At 38.9% G+C, this 13,819-nt stretch overlaps 1 protein-coding gene across 1 annotated transcript; it reads left to right on the top strand.

Moving 5' to 3' along the window:
• The first annotated feature begins 10,202 nt into the window (after window positions 1-10,202).
• hoxa11b (homeobox A11b) lies at window positions 10,203-12,153 on the top strand. The gene is made up of 2 exons (XM_071516061.1): window positions 10,203-10,899; window positions 11,921-12,153. The coding sequence occupies exons 1-2, from the start codon at window positions 10,317-10,319 to the stop codon at window positions 12,151-12,153; spliced, it is 816 nt and encodes a 271-aa protein (XP_071372162.1). The 5' UTR covers window positions 10,203-10,316.
• Window positions 12,154-13,819: the final 1,666 nt, after the last annotated feature.

Below are 13,819 nucleotides of genomic sequence, written 5' to 3'. Positions count from 1 at the left end.
GGTTCTGCTTTGGAAATTCACTCAGGCCTACGTTTCCCTCCTCACGTTTTAATTGGAACCAGTCGATGTGGCCTGTTGACAGAGGATCGGAAATGGTTTGCAACATGTTGACCAAGGCGATTCTCCGAGGGATGTATGACGTGGATCTCCTTATAATCTTCACAAAACGATAAGACATTGTGTCCAGTCTGTGGGCCTGTGGCATCCAGCTGCCCTGCCCCTTCCACTTCAGTTTAGTCAGTTCGTTGCAGAGAGGCTGCAGCCTAAAGAATTCTCGACTATATTTCAGTATATCTTTAGACAGTGATGTAGTGGTAAACTATGAGGCAAACAACCGCCAGTACAGGCCTAAACAAAAAACAAGAATATTTTCGGCATTAATTTGTTTGTTTTCTCCATATTCTATCCTCATATAATTTACATCAACTTACTTCTGACTATGATGTAGGCCTAGGCTATGGATTTCATTCATGAGGATTCATCTAAAAAGGTAAAGAGGTAGATAAACTCTATTCCACAAATTAAAAGGTGGGTGAACAGAGTTTAGGCGTGCTTGCCCTCCACTACTTCCCTGCCTTCAGAAATGCAATCAGTCAATTTAAAATGCCTGTCACCGAATCCGTCAAATGGAATCAAAGGTGAGAATACAGGCTGAATATTACAATAAGTTAGCCCACACCTAAGGCAATATTGTTATTGTCTTCCTTCCAATGTATAAAGTCTGGGCATTTTGCCCAGAGCCACAGTACAACTCAACAGGCTATAGACTATATATGCAATTTATGCCTCTCAGTCATATTTTCAAAGTATTGAAACGCAGGCCTATTTAAACATGTAAATACTATCTGACTGCAACTATATCTATTCTCCCTTTCTTGACTGCAATAGCCAAAGTTTTTTTTTCCCAATAAATGTTTGCGAGACGCAATATAACCTACCTTGTGATGTTCATTCACCTTTTTCAGTCCAAATTAAACAGAGACGCTTATCAGTGAAAGACTGCATCAGTCTCTGTAAAGGTTTTATGTCATTTCAAACAGGCAGTGTCCCCTAAACTGATGAAAGACTGAAACCTTTAGTCTTAACATGATGTGCAGTATGTATTTCATGTCTTTATGAAGCCCTCATGTAGCACCGAGTTTCGGTCTATTTGATCCACCAAGACTTTATGTTGCCATCTAGTGGCGAAACTCCGCCAGCACAGACTCTGTGTGTCGCAACAGAGCGCCAGCAGACTGGAAACCGGCTGAAGCTCACTGTCTTCCATATGAGGAGCGATTCAAGCCAAAACTATTTTGTAGGCTGCTGACAAGTGTGTGTGTCTGTGTGTGTGTGTGTGTGTGTGTGTGTGTGTGTGTGTGTGTGTGTGTGTGTGTGTGTGTGTGTGTGTGTGTGTGTGTGTGTGTGTGTGTGTGTGTGTGTGTGTAATGGAATAGAAAGAATACTTGTTACCCTATCAAAACTTGTCACAGCCGTTAAGGGAAAACAAGGAGCAATAATTTCATCATACAGATAATATTTCACTCTTTGAATATTATAGGGATGTTATAGTGATAATATCCCTAGGGTTAGGGTTAGGAGATTAAAAAAAATACATTGAAGCACGAGAAAGTCTAAATTAAATCACTAGTAGCACAGACACACAATGATTTCCGATAGCAATGTTACAGGCTATAGAAGTTTATTATAGTGATTTTTCGTTAGGGTTGATCAATGCAATGGCCTATAGTTTTTTTTTGTTTTTTTTGTTTTTTTATACTCTTAATTTTTATACTCCATAATTACAAACCTAAACGTTTATTTCAGCTTTCTCAATAGTTCAGCATCGCCTTATTTGGCTTGAGTTGTGTGAAATGACAATGTGGATTTATTCATTTTCCATTCATATTTGCAATATTTTTATATAAGCCTATTACAAATATTTTTTCATATATTTCAAATAATTTTATATTACATGCGACTAAGTGGTTGACAAAGAAGGACTCAGATAAACAAACGGCATGCCTAAATCAATGAATATGTTTACACACAATAATATATTTTTGCCCATGCTTTGCTTAAGACAATTGGAAATTTCGTTTCTAAAATGCTGCATATAAAAAAAAATTTTTGGGAAAAAAAAATCAGAATTTCATCATTCGAAATCTCCTTGGATGAAATATAATCCAGTCTGTTTGAGTATTATACATTTGTAAATACCTTACTATTCGTTTTAATTGTATGACCTAGTATTCGTTTTTTTTGTGCTATGAATTATTTTGCAACAATAAGTGCTTTTTTCAAATGGTTAGGCCTATGTAATTTTGAAACAAAAGTCTTCAAATTGATTAAGATGTTTACATGCGTATAGTTAAAGACGGCTATGTTGATATTCCGCTATTCATGTGATCTTGTACACTACGATTGAGTAACTAATATTTCACCCAATTTATCTGGTGTTGAAACTCTAAGAATGAAAACTGGATGTAAATAACGGTAGTAGGTATAAAAACGAACAGCTCAGAGTATGTGAAGCCTATGGACAGGCCTATTCGGGTCCAAACAACCCTTCAAAAACACCACTAAAATCACAGGACTCCACGGGTCTTCATCGCAGTATTAATAATCCAAATATGACCTTAATCGAAGTATCATAATAGGATTAAGGTGTTAACATGAGCCATTTCCTCAGATATCGCAGTATTCTCCTAATCGCACTAACATCGAAGTAGCGGTGTGCATGTAAGTAATACAGGCTTCATTCGCAACCATCTTTGAATTTGATTTTAAAAAAAGAAAAAGAAAAAAGAAATGTAGGCTATTGCATAACACATGCCTAACAAGTTCAATATCACGCGTCGCACAAGTCCTCCTCAGATCTCAGGAGAAAAACAGCCACATGTATTTGTCATTTTCTTCAAGGCATTCAAGATGTCTCCAAGGCACTGGGATATCTGAGAATGTTTGATATCTGAGAATACATTTTTTTGTGGGAGTCGTGTTATAACTATGTCCCATGCATACACCGTGTTGCCGTTATACCTACAACGGCTGAGTCTCGTCAGAAAGTTTTTCTCCTCTGCAGACAGATGTGGTTTCCCTCCTGTCCATTTTCATTGTACTGCTCCCCCTAACAGCTGAGCAGGTTAATGCATCTGACTCAAAAACCTCCATCCAGGCCTGAATGTATGAGCCTGCCATGAATCAGTAATAACAGTGATGCGATATAGTCAATAATCAGGGGCGTCACCAGGTTTGAATACATTTGGGGCTGAGCCCAAGTAATGTGGATGAACCGGGGATGAATAATATATATGATATTGTACCCCACAGAACAAATTGGGTAGTATTTGGGGCACTCTACTGCGTTACAAGCCAAGTTACACATCGCTATACAGTTGTTAACTTGACTCTAAAATGTATAAAATTAAATATCTTATAACATGCCTTTGTATTATAATGGAATGGAATTGTTTTACATAATTATTATAATTTGATGGAAGATTCCATCACACTGAGCACTAACAGCTGAAAACAAAATAAACAGAAAAAGGCTTTAGTGAAGCCATGGGTGATGAGTCCTGCCTGGATTTGGGGTTTGGTTGGTGTGGCTGCTCTCTGCTGTCTCCCTGACTCTGACTTCCTCAATCTCTTGTTGTCCTTCCTATGATATTGATAGAATGGACAACATTACCTTTAAAAAATACAATTCACTTGTTTCTTATTTTACTAGCATTTTCCCATTTGAAGGTGATCATACCTGAGTATCACTATTTTCTGCCACCTTCCTCAACTTCTTCCTGCTAGAGGAAACATGACACGACAGAAAAGCAGGCAGCTCTCAATTAGCTCTCATTAATATTATCTATACATGTGCTGGATTAATTTATTTTGATTGGCCGGGGGTGTTGATTAATTTCAGATAACCACATGACTCTGACATAGCTAATCCTTATCACTGGTCTAAATTAATGCACCATGTTGAGACTTGCTTACAAACGGAATATTATTGTGTACAAGGGTAAACCAGGAATACACTTATTTTAGCTTTATTAACTTTGTACATTATCTAGTCACCTGAACTCTGCTGGTCTGTCTCCAATCTGAGACTGATCCTCGTGCCTCCATTTGGCTCTGTTAAATAGAGCAGTGCAAGTATTCAGAAGTGATGGCTGTGTATAGGAGATAAACTATATTCAGATAAACTCAAAGATAATATATGATACACTGCTTCATCTAACGTTAGGCTACAGTCAATCAAATAACAGTACATAGCAAATAGATAGCTAAATATTCCTTCACTCACTGGTAGCAAACTTTACACTAAATTAGTAGGCCTAATTTCAGTTACAAAGATGGATCGTGTGAAAATGTCTGTCTGTTTACAAGTTAAATTCACATGAACACATTGTGTTATCGCTCACATTGGGTTGAAAATAGAACAGAATGTCTAGTTTCTTCTTTCCCGACATTTTTACAACACAACCTGTCAGCTCCGCTGCTCAGATTAAACCGTCTGTGCCTGTCATTTGATTGTGCGTTTGTTTAATATATCCCCGCTTCCCGGTTGGGTGGAGTTTTCCGTTTTGATGCACTGATTGGCCCGAAGATCCAAACACCACCCAGCCGGCAAACTTTGGTGTAAAACGAACAAAACCAGTTGTTTAAGCGCCCCAAACAGGTGCAAACACCGGTATTGCTCTGCATTTACTTTTTTAGAACCGGAACGCGCGTTCCGTCGTCAAATTCACTCCCGGGACGCACGGCCCAGTGACACTCCTGGATGCGGTTAATATAAAACCTCCTTGCTTTCCTCTGTCAAAAGATTCGGGGCTAGTCAAAAAACATTCCCGGCTAAAGCCCCGGAAGCCCGATGCTGGTGACGCCACTGCCAATAATAATACTAACAACATCTAAAACACCACTCCTATAGGCTACTACCACTAAGCTACTAGGCTACTTGTACTACTACTACTACTACTACTACTACTACTGCTACTACTAGTAATAATAATAATTCTAGGCTAGCAGTAATAATACTAGGCTCATAATAATAATAATTGTAAAGCTCTGAAAACTCTGAAAAATTTAAAACATTTCGATTTTGTGCATAATGAAAAAAGAGACTACGGATTTCACACTGCAACAAAGAAGTGTCCAGTCCAAAGAATTAAAGCTTCAACGGGGCATTTTACGAAATATATAGGCCTACAGTATATAGCCTATTTTTTTTTTTTTTTAAAAAGGCGAAATAAAAGGCTGATATATTTCATGCATTGTCTCCTTCCTTGATTGATACTGAAGGATTTTGAGTGTTAAATTAGAGTTAGTGAATTGAGAGATGTTTTTAGGACATACTGACATGCTGTTCACCCAACGAAATGTTGTGGATGAAAAATAAGCATTGTTTGCAGTCTCAGTGAGTTATAGGCTGCTGTGGTTTCCTGTTTATTAAGTTGTTCTGCACGTTGAAGGGTGTGTAGGGTTTAAGAAAATTGAAATCAAAACAAAGTGTTATAAACGAATGAACGTCAGACCAGAACGAAAATCTTTATTGGGAAATCAATTACAGCCATGGTAAAGACAAAATTGTATTGAAGCAAATTGTCATAAAAACGCCCTCAACAAATAAACCAAAATACTTATGGTGCATTAAACTGAACGGAGTATGTACATATGTCACCCAAAACATTTTCCCTTTAGTAGTGACTCTTTAGCCTTCTTAGGCAACACAAGTCTGAACACAATCAAATTCTCCGCTTGTTAGGCCTGAAAAGAAAATCATGAATTTGCACTTGTCTCCTCCTACTGAAATAATTTTATTTTTACGTATTTTCCTCATATTTTCTGTTTATATCCCCCACATTTTACCACATGATTTGCAATTATGTCAACCTCTGGATTTTAGCCAGAATTGTCACCGAATTAGAGACGAGCAAAGATGATGCAAAATATAGATTCATAAATCATTGCATGGGAGAATAAAATGTCATAACAGTGAATATTCACATTTCCAAAGTGATAGGAAGGAATACAGACAGACAGACAGACAGACAGACGATGTGATTGATGTCTGATTTGGGACAAGGAGTGTAAACCAAAGTTGCTGCCTTTCATTATTTGATTATGGGCTTAGGGCTGCAAGATCCATAGATAATGAATGAGATGTTGATTTAGTGAACCAAGAAAATGTTTTTTTGGGGGGTTTTATTGCATGAATGAGTCTTATTTTACAGTGGTATCAGTTCTGAACCCCAAAAAGCACCCTGATCCCCAGAAGCCCCCCTGGGTGCTGTCACAGTCTTTACCATCTTTTCCGTCTCTCTCTCTTCCTGGAGCAGCTTCAGGTTTTTACATCTTGACATTAAAAGTTCAAGTCCTCGTTCTCTGGTATCTGGATTGTGTTTTCTTTTTATGTTAAAAATATCTCTGGATCTCTGATCTATTTATTTACATATGAATTCTTTAAATGAGTGCTATTTTCCTTTAATTGTGTTCTAAAAAATGTTTTTTCCTTCTCTTAATTATCGGTGAAGTTTGCTCACTTCACATAACATAATGTGACAATGGAGAAGAGTGATGTAATTAAGCAATGAAGATACTTAATCAAAGGGTAAGAGGATATTTTGGTTTCATCAACATTTCAAGACTTTCAGATACAACCTCCTGTAATAAGTCATGGACCTTCTTTTGGAAGCACAGCACTAAAAAAAAACAAACATCTGTTTTATAGGGAAGCAGAAGGTGCTTTTAAACGGAGCAGTTATCAAATCAGTAAAGAAGCATTTAGATATTCAAGCGGTTCCACAGATGGAAATGGTTCCAATGGTTCCACAGTTTACACTAAAAGAACCATCCTGTCCTTATACAGCCTGAGTTTAGAAATAAAAGTAAAACAGATCACATATAAATCTTTGCCTGGTACTGTTTTAGAAATCATTCTACATAGTTTGTGTGTTGACACATGGAGGCTGACATTACGATAAATCCTTATACGGTCATACCTGACATGACTCACCTATAGTTTTTGCCTCTATAAATTCATATGATTCGACCATTTTGGCATTATATGTAAATCTGGTGTCATATATCATAGTGTGTCTGAGACATATTTAATAATTCTGTGATTTTGTTCAAGTTAACACTAACCGCTGCTAGGCTATAAAAATCCTACACAAATATTAATATTTCCAAAGTATTCTTTTTAAAACATTTTAGAGGCCTCACACATAAAGACACGTGAAAAAACAACAGATTTTTCTATTTGAGTAATAAATCAAGCAGCTTGCAATGATTCCTCTGTGATTAGACTTTTTTTTTTGTTTAAACTGCGAATGTTAAGCGGGACAGTAGCCTAAATATCAGAAAATGTCCCCTTGTGAAATGATGTCGGGGACCATGAAAGGCAGGTATACAGCTTTTTGGGACAGTTGCACCATGTGCCATTTAACTGTCGAAGGAAAATTGTGGGAAACCTACAAAATCGTTGGTGTAATCTACATATCATATATCATTTGAAAAGCATGATTTACCGCTGAGAGACAAACAAACAGCCACCTACTGACTACAGCTCTATTTTTATACTTTCAGTTTTTGCATTTTCGCCCCACAACCTCGGTAATTCACATAAACCCCCCACATTTATTTTGGAAGGACCTTTATGCAGTAGGACAGATAAGAGAGTCGCAGGGCTTTTATTTCCCCGTCCTTTATCCTTACTACTTTAGCCCATCTCAAACTCTCACAAACTAACAACAAACATGACTTTCACTTGCTCGATAAATAGATCCGCCATGTTACAAATTTTATCAAGGAAATCTATAGCCTCTTTTTCATATCAGTGGCTGTAACTGAAATTTTACTTTAGCCTGGATGAATGACTTATAACCAGGGATGCAGCGGTATAAACGGATCAGTTTACCAACCTTTTTAGGTTGACATAAATCTTTATTATATGAAATTCAGAGTATATCAACTATCAAACTGATGTAAGTTGTATGAAGAGAGGCTCATTTAAGGGGGAAAGCATAAATTAATACTTTTCTGAAAATATAATTGATTTGTGCCTTATGAAGGTCAAAGTTTTCCTGCTTTTTATTTACCTCTACATCACTTCTTATTAGCTGCTCGATTCTAATGAAAACTGCCATATAGATTCATAGATTAATGCTCCGTAACCTGGCTAACCGACAATATGTTCCTTTCAGACTTTAATCTAAACAGTTGTGAGGTGAAACTATTTGAGAAATGTGTTGTACAGCGAGGAGGAAGGAGGTTTAATCTGAGCAACAGGCCACTCCCGCTGCCTCGGCCTAAAGCATGAAGCTGACAGCTCGATCATATTATCCGATCATATAATCAATCGTTCACTCAAATTGATGAAGTTGGCCTGATCTACATTTCAGAATGGCCTAATACTTCAAAAAACAACAACGAACAAACAGGAGTCACAGTCAAGTTTATTGTTTCAGCTAACACCAATTTACTCACTACATGGATATCACTGAATAATATATCAAATGTACAACAACAAACAACAAACCACTGGGCAGAAATAAGAGAATAAATAAACTATCACACAGTCACCTAATGTTTCCCTCCAGATGATAAATTCACCATCCTTGATCTGTGGAAACTGATTTGGGACTAAATTTCAAAATGGACTGCACAGCTAGATTAGTGAAATGTTTCACACGCGCCCACTTAGCGCACAAGTGATGACAAATTAAAACAGATTGGAGTGAGGGAAGCAGCCCGTGTCCAAAGCTTTGAACAAGGCCTTGCAAACAGAGAACAAGCTCAGAGACGATAGTGAAGGCTGGGATCTTCTTGGCTACATTCAGAAATACCTTGATCATTAATAGCCTATAAACAACTCCAGTATGTTTGCATTAAACGTTAAACGCATGCTCTGTCATGACTGCGTACAAACTAATTACCTTCATAGGACAGTGAACTTTATTCAGGCTACATGCAGCTTGGCCTTCTTCTCAGTTCCCCTGATCCTTTCCATTTGTCCAGGCTTCAATCCTCCAGGCATTTAGTCTTAAAGCAGAAGTGGAATATGCTGGTTCACTGCAAGCACACGTGGCAATAACAACATTAGAGTAGGCCTGTTTAAAAGGGAGGTTTATCAATTTTTAATCTCGTGCCAGGCAAAAACAGGAAGCATTTAAACTCTATTTTGGGCATGTAGGTGACAGAGTCCAGCGGCCGAAATGCCTGCACACTCTGCTCTCTCTGACCTCTGAAAATGGTCCAGGGTGCAAGTTGGCCCAAACAGCCACACAGCCAACTGTAAAGCAGATAACCAAGCCTTTCTTTAGGCTATTGTGTTTTTGTCCCCGGGTGCCAAACTGGACTGATGCCTACCAAAAGTGCAGCATGACTCACACTGCTCCGTCAGTTGTGGAACAGATTAGTCTATATATAGAAAGAGCTATATTAAATTCACAGAGAGACACGACGAATTCATACCCACTATTAGCTGCAGGGAAGACGCAATGATAATCAAATGATTAAATAACGATTACATCCATTAAAAGAAATAGTTTAACTATTTCTAAATTGACGGGCAGTGTGGCATATTGAATGCTATTCAATACGATATCTTTGTGCTTTATAGCTTGCGCATTGCAGTCTCAGGCTACATGTTGCCACTTCAAAACTGATTCAGCCTTATGTGCCACAGTTTATGGCTATTATTTTATTATTTTCTATATAGGAAAATATAGGTTTTCGCTTTCTGGTCGAAAAATATGTTTTTCGTCTCTGTTTAAGGAAACAGACATAGTCTCCGCAGAGGTTAAGGTTAGGGTTAAGGTGAGGTTTAGGTTTATAATGAACTGTAAGGAAAAATTAGGACGAGTCCTTGTTTGAAGAATCAACCGAAAATGTAATTCTCTTTTTGCCTATATTTTTGCAATGTGTTTGAGCTTCCAAAAGGACGATGATAGCCTATAGACACTAAAATAGCTCCTACCAATCTATACGCTGAAAATTAAACTGTAGTAAACTACTTAGCTCTCTCAGTGAAAATGAAGCCTTTAATGTAGTCCATGTAAATCTTCGTCTCAGTATTTTTCCTTTCCAATATAGCCCAGGTCTACTTTATAAACTCGTTGACTCGTATAGCCTACACATCAGTTGAGGCGTATCTGTCATTTTGTGCCAGTGGTCACATGGCTTTGGCCCTCAGGAATGGATAGAGATGGATCCCCACGTCAGCTTGTACGTCTAAGGATTTCTGCTCCACCAATCTGCCTCAAAGTGACTGGAGCGCAGCGCCGCAGAGGAACTATGCGAGGATTATTATAGGACAGCGGCAATAGCAGAATATGGATTTTGATGAGCGGATCCCCGGGTCTAATATGTATTTGCCGAGCTGCACTTACTACGTCTCCGGAACCGACTTCTCGAGTCTCCCTCATTATTTAACCCAGAGTCAGTCCTCTTGTCCCATGACATATTCTTACCAGTCCTCAACTCTGCCACAGGTCCCGTCCGTGAGAGATGTCGCTTTCAGAGACTATGGCATTGATGCCTCCAGTAAATGGCACCACAGGGGGAGCCTCTCACACTGCTACACTGAGGACATCGTGCACCGGGACGGCTGGACGAGCCCGACCTCACTGGGGGGAGAGAGGTTCGTGAAAAACAGCCCCAGCGTGAGCCACTCCGGCTCCAATCCGCCGCCCGGCTTCTATGGCAGCGTGGGCAGAAACGGGGTGCTGCCGCAAGCGTTTGATCAGTTTTTCGACTCGGCCTATGCAGAAAGCACACCGACAGCACACGCAGACACGGACAGACTCGCCACCAAAACAAGCCCAGCGGCTCCGGCTCCAGGCTCGGACACGGCGGAGAGCTGCAGCCCCAAGTCCTCCCCCGGCGACACTGAGGAGAAACACACCAAAAACAGCAGTAAGTAGCCCCGCACACAGCCGGGCTTCATGCAAGAAGGAGGAAAAATCTAACGCGTTGCTGTTAAAGCTTTTATATGCTGTTTTATAAGCACGTAAGGTTTATGGAGGGCCTGCAGATTTACCCTATAACAAAACTATGTTATAAACGACAAGATCACGTGCTTGGGATTGAAATTGGCCGTGAAGACTTTGCCGTTTAGCCCCATCATCCAAGATTTCAAACAAGATCTCCACTTCTTTTGCATATCTATGTTGAAATAACCTAACTTCATTTATATGCAAAATTATGTAATAAAGGCTGCTATGCCACTAAGGATTTAAACTGTTTTAATTTATCTCTCCAGTTTGTAGCCATGTCTTGTTGTTTGTGCCATGAAATGTGATCATGTTCATGGTGAATATGTAGGGCTGAACATTTTTTTTTATTCATAATTTGCTTTATTATATATAGGCTGTATATAGGCTATAGGTATTGAGGTATTTAACCGCAGACTTTGGACTATAATTAGACTGAAGCCCTGCTCGTTATTTATATAATTTGGAAAAAATCATTGGATTTACAAGGACTTAAATTTAACAATTTATTTCCATGAAAGATGTGAAGAATTCGCGTCTCTAACACAAAAACAACATCTCATAATCCACAGTGAAATCAAAAGCGGACCATGCGCGTTTCAGCTACATGATACTGACTGGGTTTATAGGCCCACACCCTCACTCTTAAAATAAATATGTGCTGGCGATGGTTTAGCCGATTTCAAGCCATCACAACTGCCTCCATGCAATCCTATACCCGGCATGTTTTCACTATCAAGTCCAGTTTTTGTTTACCAAACGCCTGGTCCTGCAGGCCTCCAGTGGTAGAGGAAGGAAACACTTGAACTCCCAGGTAGCTGCACATCTGCAGGCCACAATGCTATTTCAGAACAAGAAGCAGCCTATTGATTTCATATTGTTGCAGTATAACATCTGACGCCATTACACGTATAACGCTGACCTTCACCTTTACTGTGTTCCAGGTGGCCAAAGGACGCGCAAGAAAAGATGCCCGTATTCAAAATATCAAATAAGGGAACTGGAGAGGGAATTCTTTTTCAGCGTCTACATCAACAAAGAAAAGCGTCTGCAGCTCTCCAGGATGCTCAACCTCACAGATCGCCAAGTCAAAATCTGGTTTCAGAACAGGAGGATGAAGGAGAAGAAACTGAACAGAGACCGTTTACAGTACTACACCACGAACCCCCTGCTGTAAAAACTGAACAAAGACAGTCACTGGCATGCAGCCTCCCCCTCATGCAGGCTACATATGTTACCTGAGGCTCAGATGGAGATGTCAAGTTTTATAATGTTTCACATTTCAGACTTCATGAAATATACTATTTATGGACTATTTTGTCATTAAACGGCTTTGGTTATTATTATTATTATTAGCCTATTACTATTATTATTATTGTTATTATTATTAGTATTATTATTGCTATTATTATGTAGGCTACTTGCCCGACTAATCAACAATGGAATCAACCCCCGCAATTTTAAGGATATAGGCCTACGTGGTTGCGTGTCGTGTACTTTGATACTTTGACGCGGAAAACAAGCTATATAGGCCTATCCTTCATACTATTAGATGTAAGCTATGGCTTATAGTACGAAGACTACGATGCACCTGCATTAAAAAAAAAAATCCCCGTGATCCAATCCGTTTTCCTCAAAATGAAAAATGACGCCTCAAATTTACGCGCAAGCAACTTTTGTGGCCCGAAATCATGACAGTAAAATACTGTTTTCCCTTCGTCTCCTAGGCTTTAACTTTATCGTACAAATACAGCTCGGATGTCTGAAAAATGTCTTGTGTGTTTTTGAATTACTGTCAGACCTCAGCTGCTGTTGTTGGCGGTTTGTATCAAGTGAACAACTGCCCTAAAATTACAGGTCTATGTTGCATAAACTGGAATTAGTTAAATTATACTGTGACACCGAGTCACTCATCATGAATTGGTAAAGCAGAAATCCAAGGCTAAATAACATCTGCGCTTCACCTTCAGCGCAAACACTTTATACTGAGCTCTGGCCGTTAAATTGGATTATTTTCTAACTCCAACCAAAGGGCAAAACCTTTGATAAAAGGGCAAAACCCCAGTTGAAATATAATCCCACATTTTGTTTTATATGCCAGCACGTGGATCGTATCAGATGTATGATGTGTTGGCCTGTTGATTTTTATTCCCAATGGCTGGAAATCGGATCTGCTGCAGTTATTATCTGATATCCATTACAAAGGCGACATTCATTTCTGGGGCAAACTGGACAGGCTGATTTCTGACCTAACATGCATGTTAGGCTTACTGAAACAACCTTGACACTTGTTTGAGTCTAAATTCTAGCAAACAACCTATTGCAAAGAATTTGGCCCGTGTCATTGTATGCTCATACCAGACTGGTTATTGTGAGACCTATCATTAAATTTGTTATTTATTGAAATGCAGCCTGCGTTGATCCATTATAGGCAGTAGCGTAGTGGTAAATAAAAAGGTGGGTAGACTATGACCTCCAGTCAGTGACCATTATTAGGGAAACAAAATAATTACAAACCAGTTGCATCTTCACACATTCATTTATTCTCTCTGCTCAGTGGCGCGTAGATCTGGAGACTCGCAGATCGCAGATTATATCTTCAGAAATATAGGCCTATAGTCATTTTTGCTTTTTTCTCCCTCGAAAGACCCTATGTTTAAATAACTTACATCAATTTCATACTACTTACTATTATGTATACTATGGATTTAGGTCATAAACATTTATGTCAACCTAAAAAACAGGGTGGGTAAACTGTATAGTCCGCAAATAAAAAGGTTGGTAAAAGATGGGTTTCGGTGGGTTTAGCCTCCACTAAATCCCTGATTCCAGGCCGCTGAAAA

The sequence above is a fragment of the Centroberyx affinis genome, unplaced genomic scaffold (assembly GCF_046629955.1).
Source record: "Centroberyx affinis isolate AG114_WGS23_722 - 3 ecotype Tasmania unplaced genomic scaffold, CSIRO-AGI_Caff_v1 ptg000392l_1, whole genome shotgun sequence".
Taxonomy (NCBI): domain Eukaryota; kingdom Metazoa; phylum Chordata; class Actinopteri; order Beryciformes; family Berycidae; genus Centroberyx; species Centroberyx affinis.
The sequence above is the reverse complement of the archived record's forward strand: the minus strand, read 5'-3'. Positions and strand labels throughout refer to the sequence as shown.

What these genes read in the sequence shown, in the direction of transcription:
- hoxa11b (XM_071516061.1), top strand. Translation starts at nt 10,317, where the DNA reads ATGGATTTTGATGAGCGGATCCCCGGGTCTAATATGTATTTGCCGAGC. An exon ending in GAAACACACCAAAAACAGCA is followed by an intron (nt 10,900 to 11,920) that starts GTAAGTAGCCCC and finishes ACTGTGTTCCAG; the next exon opens with GTGGCCAAAGGACGCGCAAG.